At 45.6% G+C, this 13731-nt stretch overlaps 2 protein-coding genes across 2 annotated transcripts; one reads left to right on the forward strand and one right to left on the reverse strand.

Moving 5' to 3' along the window:
• Positions 1–13: 13 nt before the first annotated feature.
• On the reverse strand, positions 14–2293 carry LOC132257340 (conserved oligomeric Golgi complex subunit 2). The gene is made up of 3 exons (XM_059754203.1): positions 2182–2293; positions 402–2125; positions 14–337 (listed from the first exon to the last, which is right to left on the reverse strand). Exons 1-3 carry the CDS (start codon positions 2257–2259, stop codon positions 55–57), a joined length of 2085 nt encoding a protein of 694 aa, XP_059610186.1. The 5' UTR covers positions 2260–2293; the 3' UTR covers positions 14–54.
• Positions 2294–2414: 121 nt separating this feature from the next.
• Positions 2415–5348, forward strand: LOC132257451 (WD and tetratricopeptide repeats protein 1). Its single transcript, XM_059754350.1, has 5 exons — positions 2415–2841; positions 2902–3204; positions 3461–4358; positions 4422–4484; positions 4545–5348. The coding sequence occupies exons 1-5, from the start codon at positions 2645–2647 to the stop codon at positions 4953–4955; spliced, it is 1872 nt and encodes a 623-aa protein (XP_059610333.1). The 5' UTR covers positions 2415–2644; the 3' UTR covers positions 4956–5348.
• The last annotated feature ends 8383 nt before the right edge of the window (positions 5349–13731 follow it).

Here is a 13731-nt window from a genome sequence, read left to right on the forward strand (position 1 = left end):
AATTGAATAGGCATTTATTTGTCATTGGAAAAACTATCTATTGTGAATTGCGCGCTACTCTTCTGTGCGAATCTTCGTGGACTCCTCAACGAGGCGTATCAGGTCCGGGAGACGATCTATCTGGTGTCTCTTGAGGGAGAACTTCTCAATTTCGTTCACCCAGGAGATCACGTCCACCTGCAACTGCAGACGAATCTTGTCGTCATCTGTCATCCCGGCACGCTCTGTTGAGGCCACACTGGCGCTCGAGGATTTCTCCCGGAGATTCTTCAACCTCCTGAGCGACTCCTCGGTTTTCTGCACAGACGTCAGCACCTCATTCACCTGAGTGTGGAATCTGAAAGAACAAGGAAGTCCCTCTTAGACAATCTGGCAGATATTTAATTTTCGCTGTGATTTACTGTTCTGTGAGTCTGGAGAAGAGACGCTCGAGGTAGAAATGCATCTTCTCCTCGCTGATGTCGTTGAGATAGCGCTTGCGGAAGGCCTGCGACGGAGCCAAGAGTTGTGCCACGTAGGAGCAGGGCTTCGACGGAACATCCCTGTTGGTTTTCCTGTACAGACGAGGAATGTCCGTGACTTGCCGGATGTGCTGATCACTTTCGGCCACCAATTCTGTCAGCACGGCGCCTTCGATGTTCTCGATTTTGTTCTTGAGGGCTTCTTTGGTGTCTTCCAGGCACTTCTTGAGGCCACCAGAGTGCTCCTTGAGCTCCTGGGGCAGTTTTCCCATCGCCATCTGCAGCAGTCCAGGCAGTTTTCCCAGCAGCTTCATGCAATCCATGAGGAGAACGACCAGGAAATCTATCCTTTTGATACTCATCTCCGCAACATTCCACTTCTTCACAGCCAACACTTCCTCTGTCCAGGAGAAGAGCCTGGCCACGATCTGCAGCGACAACTTCCAGAAGCGATGGAAGAGCTGCGGCAGGAATACTGAGTCTGACCAGCATTGCGATATGCTCGAGAGCGCCGTGACGAAAGGCACCAGCTGAATGTCTCCTGCCTTGGAGAGCAATGCACTGGAGATCTGGCGACTACACGCCGCCTCCACGGCACCCGCGATCTCCTGGAAACGAATCTGGAAGTAAACTGGCAGGTTCCATCTTGTCTGGAAACTCTTATACTGCGCGTGACTTCTGAACTGCTCGATGGCCTCTGGAGAATTGAGGATGGCCTCTAGTTGCTCGAGGAAGTGCAGAGTGGCTCTGTACTTGATGTAGAAGGCATCGGGATTGCCTGGAGCGAAGATCGATGCCATATGTGTCTCTAGACGCCGCTCCACTTCCACCCAGAAGCTGTTCAGGAAGAAATCATAGCCCTTTATCTGTGCCAAATTTCTGCCCTGCGTCAGCTGCAGCAGATCCTTCATCTGCACTGTGATGAACTCGTGAATCTTGTTGTATATGCCCGTCAATCCCTGGACAGAATTCTGCAAAGCAGATTCTGAGATGATTCTATCCATGGAATTGGCCACAATCTCCTTGCGGAAGATGTCTTCGGCTACCGAACATCCCTCCAAGGTGTAGTAGATTCTTAGGCTCTGCTCCAGACCCTGGCGATTGTGACTCTGCAGGACGGCCAGGAAGAAATCCCGGGAATTGCTGAAGATTCGCTCCTTCAATGCCTCAATTCTCATCTTCACATCCTCACTCAGATACTTCTCACAGCAATTTATGTTGAATTGCATCTGCACGAACTCCTGGGCCGCTCTCTCGAGCAGTGCCGGCTGAAGCGGAGAATCATCTCGCGGCTCCAGCATTCCCGATAACTTCTCCATGGATTCACTGACTCTGCCGAGACTCTTGAGGCTCTTCTTCATGTTCCTCAGCTGTCGCTTCTGCCGCAGACACTCAGACAACTCACTCATATTGTCGCCCAGGAGACGCTTCACGCCCTCAATCTCCTGCTGCAGGTGTCTCAGTGGAGCCTGGATGCCCTCAATCGACTTGTCCAGTCCAATCAAATTGGCAGATAAATTGACGAAATCCGCGTAGTCTTCGTTGATGAGCTCTATCATTGCGGATCGCAGGACTTTCAGGTAAACACCCAGATCATCTCGAATCTCCTCCAGACTCCCGGCATTGCGGTGCTCATGCAGGAAGTCATCCACAGAGAAGGTTTTCTGAAATGCAAAATCTCAGATTTATGGGAGCTTCTCGCGATTTTTCCGGCTAATACCTTTGTGAACTCATTCTTGTCGAAGCAGAGCTCCACTGGTCCCGCGGGCAAGGTGAAAAACTCACTGTTTCTCAGCATTTTGGCTGAAAATCACTTCATTGCATAAACAGAGGGATTTTTCACAACACGCACCAGAATGACACATCATCATTCCACAGCTGTTCGGCGGACTGTGGAATGAACGTTCGGGCGCGCTCGGGTGCGCTATCAGGAAAACGATCACATCTGACAGGCATTTATTTTGATACAGTCGGGATTTCCTTCTGTGTGGTTTTTCTCAAACAAATACTCAGCAGAAAACATCCTCTCGGGCGCTTTTTGGTGTCCTGACTGGCTGGCAATGCGCAAGGGTGCAGAAGGAGTTCAGTGAGGTGAACATTTGGCGATATCTTCGAGACTTCTCCATTGTTTTCATTGTTCTGCTGTGCTTGTTTACGTGGAAACGCCAAGAGCCAGAGGAAAAATGAAACGCAAATACGGCAATGGGCATGTGGTGAATGCAGCCTCGCTCCTCTGGGACAGGAGCAACTTCGAACTGGAGGCGACTGTGCGGCAGAGACTGCAAACTGCCCCGCAATTCATAAGGCGACTGGAGTTGGAAACGGAACTCCGCGGTCACAATGGATGCGTCAATTGTCTGGAGTGGAGCGACAATGGGAAGTGAGTATGTCTCCTCTAGTAGGACTCTAGCGTGATTCTAATGTCTCACTGCCCCCGCAGACTTCTCGCTTCGGCCTCTGATGACTTCCACGTGATGATTTGGGACGCGTTCTCGCACAAGCGCGTGGCTGATGTCATCACGCCGCATCAGGGCAACATCTTCTCAGTGAAGTTCATGCCCAAGAGTGGCAGCTCCACTGTGGTCACGGGCGCGGCCGATGGGAAGATATACGTGTTTGATCTCAATCGCTCAGAGAGTCCAACTTGGACGTGTTGCTGCCACAGCCGAAGAGTGAAGAGATTGGCCACCGCGCCAGAAACTCCCTTTGTCTTCTGGTCAGCCGCCGAGGACGGCGATATTCTGTAAGTCGTCTGCCTGTAGATGATGGAAAAGAGTATTTCGAGTATTTCCAATTCAGTGAATTTCGCAGAATTCCTATGAATGCATTTTCCAATAATTCTATTAATATAAAATGACAGAGAGTCATCTTTTGTTTGGGTAGAAAGCTCAGGTCAGAGTGCAAATGTGTTTCTGGTCTTGTTACTCAATCTTTTACAGGCTGCGATCTTATGTAGAATGTTTGGATAAAGTTTTAAGAATTCTTTTATGATTTTCCAGGGAGTTTGATCTGCGCGAGCCGCATAAGTGTATGTCCAACGAGTGCAAGGTGTCTCTAATCTGTCTGAAGCACTACATCTCGTCCTCAAATCTAGTCTCAAATGTTGTGCCGAGTCCTGCTCAGGCCAAGTGCATTGCAGTGAATCCTCGGCGCCCGGAATTGATTGCCGTAGGTGCAAATGATTGCTACGCGCGAATGTACGATCGACGCATGATGAAGCTGAGCACGCTGTGGACGTCGAATGAGGAGAGGATCAGCAGCCCGTCCGATAGGGACACGATTCCGAAGAATAGCGTCACTTACTTCTGTCCGGGACACTTGAGGAAGCAGTACGACAAGCGCTATAAAGCGATCACGTATCTGACTTTCAGTCCGGACGGCAAGGAGTTGCTGGTCAACATGGGAGCCGAGCAGATCTATCTGTACGACATCAACAATGCCAAGGAGCCTGTCTTTCTCGATCTGCCGCCACTGCATGACAGGGAGATTGTGAACAGCGAGGCGATCAGGAGGAAACTGCCTGAGGATGTGGAGGCAGACCAGAAGCTAGGCACGGACTTCTTGGAGAATGAGAAGTACATCGAGGCGATCTACCAGTACACGAAGGCCATCCAGAAGGCGCCCAAGTGTGCGTTTCTATATCTAAACAGGGCTATTGCTCTGGTGCGTCGCAATTGGTGTGGAGACACCTATGCTGGTCTCAGGGACTGTCACACAGCGCTCTGGCTCGATCCGTCGTACTTGAAGGCGCACTTCCGACTTGCCCGCGCCTTATTGGCGCTAAACTATGTGTCAGATGCGGCTCAGTGTCTTGCGGAGCTGAAGAATCGCTTCCCAGAATATGCCCAAAGCTACGGTGTGCAAATGCTAGAGCAGGACATTGAGCGGGCTGTTAAGGTGAGTGATGAATTTGCAGAAACACATTGGTGAATGTGGTTTAATGTTGATTGTTTCTTGCAGCAACATCCCAACTCATCTTCCCAAGACAGTCCTGATATATTTGATTTGTCGGAGAATGAAATAGTGAGTCTGTGTTGTCTATCTATAAACCTATGAATTTCTTGCTGAAATCTCGAATTGCAGTTCTGGCGCACCTCAGCGAAGGATTACAAGGATCGCTTCATGGGTCACTGCAATACGACGACGGACATCAAGGAGGCCAACTTCTTTGGCAACGACTCGAACCACATCATTGCCGGCTCTGACGATGGCAACTTCTTCATTTGGGAGCGCTCGACGAATTCCATCGCCGAGGTGTTCAGCGGCGACACGAACATCGTGAATTGCGTGCAGCCGCATCCGTCGGTCTGTCTCCTGGCCACGAGCGGCATCGATCACAGCATCAAGCTGTGGAGTCCGCAGCCGGAGGAGAACTTCGAGTCGAAGCACCGCGTTGAGTACACAGAGAAGGCGATGAAGAAGAACCAGATGCGAATGTACGAGGATCCCTTTGACTTCAACGACATCAATCCACCTTTCTGTGCGCCCAGCTAATCGCAGCAAGAAGCTGCAGCATTGCATATGTATATTTCCCTTTTTCGCAAAGATATATAATGTAATTTATTAACACGCTACCGCGCTAGAGATGTTTTTTGGCGTCTAGAAGACGAGAGGATTTTAGCAATTGGGGGTAAATTCAATTGAATCACTTTTTACATAATCATTGAATATTCATGAAAGTGTATCGATGCTAGGCACAAGATGAATCTATATACAATAAATATTATTAGAGTGGCTGAGAAAATGGTGGGATTACAGAGTGCATTGAAAGCTTCTTGTTTGCGGGCGCGACCACAAAAATGCGCCCATGATTCGACGTTACTGCGTAATTAAATATTTTATTTTCTTTTGTGGAAAATACACAAAACATCACAAGTCTTTCTCATCCCTACGTCGCTCTGGGCAGCGCCTTTTTGTCAAATTTCAAAGACAAATAGTTACAAATAGGGAAACCGGTTGGCTGGCGAGATGCCCTTTCGAGAGCTCGAGATCTCGGAGGCAAGAGAGATGCTTTAATAGGTAAATTACACCTCTAAGTGCAAATGCATTGGGGCAGCATCGATGGCGGAGCGCACCGCGGGACGGGATAAAATGCCACCAGGGCTCCGCTGGAACCGGTCGCGGGAATAAATTTGAAAAATTGCCAAAGGAACGCGCGGCGACCATATTGAATGCCATTTTTTTAATGGTGCGTTTTCTGCTTTCTGGTTTTCTGCAATGCGCGGGAAGGGCAATAGCCAAGCCACCAGAGGTTCTTGGGATTTATTTTCTGCATTCTTTTCCCCATCACTGCTGGGCCGCTCTCTGCGCTCCGCCTTCCATTCGCAGATGCTGCAATCAAACGAGAAAACAAATACGCATTTGTGAGAATGCTTCATAAGATCGCGAGGTGTAATCTTCTGTGATTCTCAGAGAGCAATTCATCTCTCTGCTAAACATTTCTTCAGTTTCTTTTCAATTTAATTAACTATTTGTGCGAAGAATAATAATCTGAAATATTTGCTTTATGAGTTTTTGTCAATCTGTCCGAAATTTTTCAAAATTTGAATCAATTCTGCAATAATATCTGTTTACGCATAGAAATATTTAAGTAATAATAGTTAATAATAGTATAGTAATATAGTATAATAGTTAATATTTAAGAAAATATTACTTTAAGGTGTTTGAAACTTTTTCATTTGCTTCAAATTCCACTGACGCTCCGCAGAATCCCATCAATCATATCAGCTGCAGATCACAGCATTTACCACTCGTTCTCTCTTTATCTCCTGCATTCACCTCTCAATTCTCGCGCGGTGCAAAATCTCCCCATGGAAGATGGTGGTGTTCTTATTATCTTGCCTCTGCGTTGCACCGTCGCGGTAATCTTTTTGCTTGTACATTTTCAATGTCAATATTTTCAAAATGGGTATATAAATTCAAGATCGCCGATCACGTTTCACATGTGTCATTGGCGTCTTGAGACAATGTCTGCAGAGGAGAAGTAAGAGGCAAAAAAGAGCATTGCGCGTCGCTTCTCATCTTATAAGGAATTGCTGGCGATCGGGGAGGAATATCATACATTTAATGCACGGCTCTGTTATCCCACTGCAGACGTAATTGCAAATCTTGTCGCAATAATCCCAGTTTTGATGAATAGCTGATGATGGGAACGCACAGTCGATGGAAAGTGATGAAAAGTCCTCTCGCTGATTCACGATCGGCACACGGGAACTCCAGCTCCCATTGGCAGCTTAGAATCGCCAACGGTGGTGGAGTTACCAGGTTCCAGATCGCCAGCATCTTTGCACTTTGTAGGGCATTTTTTCAGCATCCCAGCATCCCTGACAGATCCGCAAGTCACGATCAGTCTCGATGGCAGAGCTAAAAGCCTCCGTCTGCACTCTTCCTTTCATCCTGCAACGAAACGATGCTTCAACGTGATTTCTACCTGTATTCTTTAATGGGAAATGTCCTCTCGGTTGTACACGAGTGATTAGTGGATTTATGAGAGGAAAGCTGGACTTTTTACGGTAGAAAGAGCGTCAGGGTCTCAGAATAACGACTGTTTTATGATCATTCAGAGATGAAGTCATATGTAAATGCGTGAGTTTGAAATCATATGATATTTTATGTTAAATCTTGTGTGTAATCGTAAAATTGTAGGCTCTTTTTTATGTCGTTCGCTTGATTTATGAAAGAATCGTATAAATTTGAGAGACATTGAAACTTTCCCGTAACTTTCAAGACCCCAGTGATTTCGTGAAGGCGCTGTAGAAAAAATGATCTGTTCAGTGTCTCACAGAATTTGTGTGTACAAATTATCCCGGAATACATTTTGTGCAGGAATTGTGGTGGTGTTTAAAAATAAAGAGACATCGCAGCGATGTTCCAGCGCAAGTTAAATATATAATTAGGGGTGAGTGTTTCCTCGGATTTTTATTATTAAAAATCAAATATTTTGTGTAACCTCCGCGTGATCACACTTTCGTCAGCGAGACCTTTCGCCTTGTTGGCTGTCTGCTCTCTCTCTCTCAAGAATCCAACCATAGACAAACAGAACCCATGAACAAATATCCCATGTGCAGCGCGTCTACAGAATTTCGTCTCTCCTTTTTTTCTCCTCAAATATTCGTCAACGTCAAAAGTGTCTGGAGATTAATTTGAGAGTGAAGGTTTCTTTTTGACTCAGGAAGAGAGCCTGACGCGATCGCGTCGGATGAATCGATTGAATCATGTGGCATCTTCAGCCGTCTCTGAAGTACTCACATCTTCCTCAGCTCAGGGGGAAGATCACGAGAGCGCAATTAAATTGCTTCCATTATATGCATAAAGAGTGATCTTACACGGGGCGAGAGACATCGGCAGAAGTCTGAGATCGCCAACTGGATGGGGAGTCATTGTTCCGGCGAGAATTTTTTCCACAGTCAACACAAGACTTAACGTGAAACTTTTTATGGGTCAAAGAACTACCCACAGCCACTTTATTTTACGATTATTATTTTGATAAATTTCGCCTCATATTTTTTCCTTTGAATGGATTTTTTCCCGTGCAACTCGTCTCACATGTGATCTCATCTCCGAGGCACCGTTTTGATCGCGAATTAGGTGGTAAAAAAGAAGTCGAGAGATATCCAAATATATGACAAAGAGCCACGCATTTGGTCCATTTCGCGACGAGGAGAAAAACATGACAATCAAGCGTCTAACTGAGATTACAAGTGAGTTGGGATTTTTGAGAAGATACGTGGAATGTGGGAAATATCGATATTTAGCTTAAACTCTTGGAATTGAAGTGCTAATCATAAGATAATGTGTTTACGGATTTGATGAATTTTTATGACATTTCAAAGAAAATGCAAGAACAGGCGTTCTTTCTTCCCCAAAAGAATCTAATTTTGCGGTAAATTAACAAAATAATGACCTCAGAAAGAGAGATTTATGTCCGATCAATCAAGAACAACGTTTTTAGCCAGAAACTTAAGGTTTTATCAAAGAATGATACTTAAAAAAAATAAAATGTTTAGGAAGATTAATCTTCCTTGTGTTTTTGGCCAATACATGACAGGATTTGCACTCCCCTCGGCCTTAAACAAGTGGCAGTTGGGTGAGAATTTGCAAGTGAAGAGCGGAGAATTTTCAAGACAATTTCGCGAATATCGCAGTGAAGACAGATCGTGATCGAGAGACTTTTGACTCGATCGCTTGACTTGAGCGTGCGCTCATGTGCATAGGAGCACAGTTGGGATTGGAGTTTAATAAACTGGTGTCCTTGGATGCGGATGCAGGAGGAGTTGCAAAAAGAAAATGGTAAAAATCGTAGCGACAGAACGCGAAGATCGCAGACACAGCAATTATTGTCATGGAATCGGAGGGAAGGAAAAATGTTAAGAAGGTGTTTCTTTTCCAACTATAACTTAATTCCTCTGTCTCACCCGTTCTCTCTGCACACTGCATTGGAGGGAAAGAAGAAGCCTGTCCGCGCTTGTGAAGATAGTAGAAGGCAGAAATACAATAGCAATTCACGAATAAGAACAATGTCTAATTTTGTAATTATGCAGAGATTTTGATTGCATATTTCTTCCACCATAAATTCTTTGTAGCCTCAAACGCTCTTCGCTCCCTCTGTGCGATCTTCTCTGGCCAGAGAGTGGCGCTGAGAAGTGTTCTTTGGAAATAGATCATGAGCGTTTGGGAAGAGAGCTTCTCATTGCCAGAAAAAATGCAAGAGAAACCATAAAAGTTTCCCCTTTCTGCCCATGAGTTGGGGCTCCGATCGCGCTCTCTTTTTTACCCACTTTTCTGCATAAAGTAACATCGTGATCTGCACGAGAGCGCTGCTCTTTTTTCGTCAGACTTGCGTGGTTTTGGTCAGTGATCGCGAGCACAATTTGAGTTCCTACGAAAAGGGCACGAAACGCGACGAGATGACCCCGAGACTGACTGACCTTGACTCTGCACAATTGGCTGCCCTTTCCCTCCAAAAAGGCGCGCGCGCGCGAGAGTGATAGTGGCCAGATTTAACGGAATGCATTGGCGAGCGCGCAGACACAGCGCGATTTATTCATTGGGAATTGTTTTTAATGATCATTGGCATGTGAAAAGAAAAGTGATCGTGAGATGAGGCTGCATGCGTCGCTGAGTGCATTTAAATTGCACTTTTTGCGCGACTCTCCACATTCACAAGTGAATTCATTCTCTTTTTCCTTCCTCTCCAGTCGCTCCGCGATGCGTTCCTCTTTCCGCCTGTCCTGCCTCTCATTCACACACCACGATCGCGCAGAGTCTGCACTTGGGGAGATGCAAAAGTGTTCTTTTTTTCAGCAGAAATTCACGAGCAATAAAATTTCAACAAGTCATTCCGAGAGATTCTGCACTTTGGGGGACAAATTTGGTGTCTCTTCTCTGTCTTCACGATGTGAGGGCGCGCGCGGATTAGAGCCGAATGTCCCCCACGCGACGGAGGCGCACAGAAAGCATGCCGAAAATATCGTAAAGATTGTGATTTTATGGGGCGCGCAGACAAATTTGAGCACACTCGACTGGAGATCACTTGGGATGATCCTTACCCTGTCTGACCTCACTAGGCGCACTGCACACGATCACGACACACAGAATCCGACAACAAGCACTGGTCCTGCTCGACGAGGACTCCGCCATTGACTGATCACAGAATTGATCTCCGTCTCGGCACACTGCACTCACCATGATCTTCACTCCTCTGGTGACTAGACATTTATGATCGCGCTGGAGTTTCCTCTTTTCTGGCTCCCTCGCCTCTTTCGCTCGCGCTTGTCTCTTGGTTTTCTGGTTCAGGCCCTGTTGGTTGATATCTTTAGTCGTGCTTGTCGTTTTTTCCTCCGCCATCGCCGTCTCTCTTGCTCCGCCACTTCCCAGCCAGCGACTCCTCGCCCGTTCTGGCCTCAATGTGTGCACGATGCAACGTCAATTCCAACGCGATGCGATTCCACATTTGTGTGGATGTGCGTCGTCTTGAGGTCTTTTCTCTTGGCCTGTTAAATTGTGCAAGAGATGTCTGATGGCCTCTGCGTTCGGAAAAGGGTTGACTCAACACGCTGTCTCCGCTCAGGTGCTCCATTAATTGCCTCGATTAAGTGTAGCATTGAGATAAAGTCTTTACCGCAGCTGTAGAGCAACTGATGCATATTGCAATAGAACATTTATACACTTCTTGCGGAGCATCTTGAGCAGATCATCTTGTATTTACTTCACCTCCCGTCTCACATATTTACATACACACGCTCGCTGGCCTTTTTCAATGGCAATCCGCGTTCCTACGCACCTTTCTGGGTGGGAAACTGGGCAGCAGCGGATGAATGCGAAGCCCCTCAGTGCAGCTCCACTCCTAATCTCTCTCTTGGCCTGTAATTGCACGTTTTGGATTTCAATTTGCTCTCAAAAATTAACACGATAATCTACTTTTAACTACTAATTGCAATCCTTCCCCTCCGCTGACCCCCAATGCGCCTTCCTGCAGCCCAGGGAGAAAACGCTAATATGCCCTAAGTATTGCGCCATGGAAGCGCAAGATGCCGCAGAGTGGTAAATATACAGTATTGAGTGAGCAAAAGAGGAGGAAAAAAAGTGAGCGATGATGGAAAAAGACGAGCAAGAAAATATCGCAAGCCTCTCTAACCGGTCATTCATTGCTCGTTATAATAAATTGTCTGGTGCACTTTGAGAAAGAATAATTTCTGCTGCATTCACCTTGTAATCTTCCAAGTACAACGTGAGGCAAAACGCTAAATCAAAACCGATTTGTGCATATAATATGGACACCAACACACATTTTCGCAAGGATGGCAATTTGGTTCAACAATATATTACAAAGGCACGGCGCAAGTGCGATTCACTGGATATGCGGTCCACTGGAATGTGTCTTGATGCTGCGGTGGTGAAAAAAAACTCATGCCCCAAACGAAAATGGCAAGAAGCCAGCGCGGAACAATGTGTAATGAATACAAAATTCAATGGAGATGAATCCTTCCCATTTAAGGTGATCGCTCTACAAATCGCTTCCCAAACCAGAGAGTTCAGCTCTTCTCTCTCTCTCTCTCTCGGCTGCTTAGGTCGGAACAATTACGCACAAAATGCGAAGCAATTTATCGTGCCAGATTCAATCAAGTGCTGCGCCAAAAAGGAAATGCCCTGCCAAAATACCACCCAAACAAGCAGAAATAATAGTGGCGAAAGCAAAGGAGTAATGAAATCTTCAAATGATCTTGCGTGAAGGCGAGAATTCGACCGCAGGAGTGCAGAAATGCAATCTGCTCGCCTCTTGTAGGGGTTTTTGGGGAGGCAAAAAGGCACTCGCGGGCTCAGAGAGGCGATAGCAATCACGAAAGTCCACCATCTGCACCTCGGTGATCATTGCAAATATTAAAACGCCTATTAAATGGCTCAAGAGTCGCGCTTGAAACACTGCGCGCTGTCTTGACAGTCTTCTGAGATGTGTTTCAGATATAAAATTTATACATTATATCACAAATAAGACTCTTTCGATGTTTTCCTCCTGTGTTTTACCTTTTTCCTTCTTCCCGCCCATTCGATCCGTCGCGGGATCGAACGTTTTTTTTAGCCGCAGTGCAAATTTATATGAGAAAATCTCTGCCATATCCACTTGTTGCGTTGGCAAAAACCCACCGCAGAACCTGAAACTTGTCTTGCACGCAGTTTTGTGTACACCAAGAAATGCCAGAGGGAATAAAATGTTGCTATTTCTGGATGTTTAGGGATTTCCTTAGCCGTTTCTTATCGCCGGATAATTTTCATCATTGCCACAGAACGCGAGATTTCGCTTCAGGAGATTCAACGTGTCTCAACTCGCATAGTATTGAAAGTGTAGCTGAAGAGGCGATATGTCATAGAAATGTTAACTTAACCACACAAAAACTATAAAATATTGCTGGTAATATTAATAATAGTTAAAGTGGTTGAAGACATAATCTAGAGCGATTAAGGTGTATAAAATGTGATCATTTTATCGCTTTATAGCCGAAGACAGAACAATTACTCGCTCTTCAATCGATCTCTTCAGTTGTGATTACTTATAATGCTATATTAAAAGGGAATTGATTAAATAATCATGCAGTTGATGGTCATTGAGAATAACTTCTTTATCGCTGCTCAATTCTTTTCCCATAGACAAGACTGCTGTTAATCGATTTTCGCTAAACGCTCTGCAAGAGAGGTTTTGAATATATCCCACTCTCTGGAGTGCCTTGAAAAAGCTGAAAAGGGTGCTTAATTGAGCCTTGGACAGCGGAAGGCTGCGAAAGAGTGGATAGAGGAAGAGGTGGATAAAAAGCAAATTCAATGCTCACCTTCTTGCTGTTGTGTGCATTAAGCCAGCGAATTATGGTGATATGAAGTCAGACACAATCTATCATAATTGCTCTTGGTGACATTCATCGAGCTACCCAACTTGTCCATCTCCTCATGATGTCAAGTGTTGAGCTCCAATTCTTGCCCAGAAGCTCCATGTTTTGTGAACACCAGTCAGGTAATTGCAAATCACTCGCAAACGCACGTTGCATTGATATATAAAAGAATAAATTAATATGCGCATTTTGCCGCACTTTTTGCCGCGAACTCCTTAAATCAATAATTATCGATTGGAACGTCGCGTCTCTCTGGCCTGGGATAAATGGCCAAGGCAACATGTCAACCAAAACTGGACCGGTCAGGAGACAAGGCGACATGAAGACAAGAACCTCTTCAGAGTTGCTGCGCGCCGATTTTATTGGCCACTTCTGTAAGGGTTGTCCTTACTCGCCATCGCTGTACTTTTGCCGCAGGAAATTTTTCCATTACATTAAATGCACATCGAGACAATGAAAGTGAACAGAGAATTATGCTCAAGTGACGCTGGCCATTTGGCTGGAAAAAGTGTGTGAATTTGCAGGTGAATTACCAGTACTCACCCCTAAGATGGTGTGAACATCAAGTATTCGTACATCGTCGCTTCACTGTGTGCCTTTGCAGCCATTCTCCTCTCTGTTTTATGAATTTTAATGATTATCGATCGCTTAGTGCACAAATATGCTACATCCAAGCGATGAATACATGCAACACTTCTTCCTGAGCACTCCGAGATCGACCGTCCACTCTATCATCATGTTCTGACTCTGCCTGAATTGATTCTTCCTCGACAAATGTCTTCAGCACTTTGTGCCTCTGAATCGCTACAGTTAGCAAAGGATCCTTACAAGACTAGATTAATAATTGCCAAATAAAACCATGATTTTAACAACCAATAATAAGTTGGAAT

The sequence above is a fragment of the Phlebotomus argentipes genome, unplaced genomic scaffold (genome assembly GCF_947086385.1).
Source record: "Phlebotomus argentipes unplaced genomic scaffold, Phlebotomus argentipes genome assembly scaffold_4, whole genome shotgun sequence".
Taxonomy (NCBI): Eukaryota; Metazoa; Arthropoda; class Insecta; order Diptera; family Psychodidae; genus Phlebotomus; species Phlebotomus argentipes.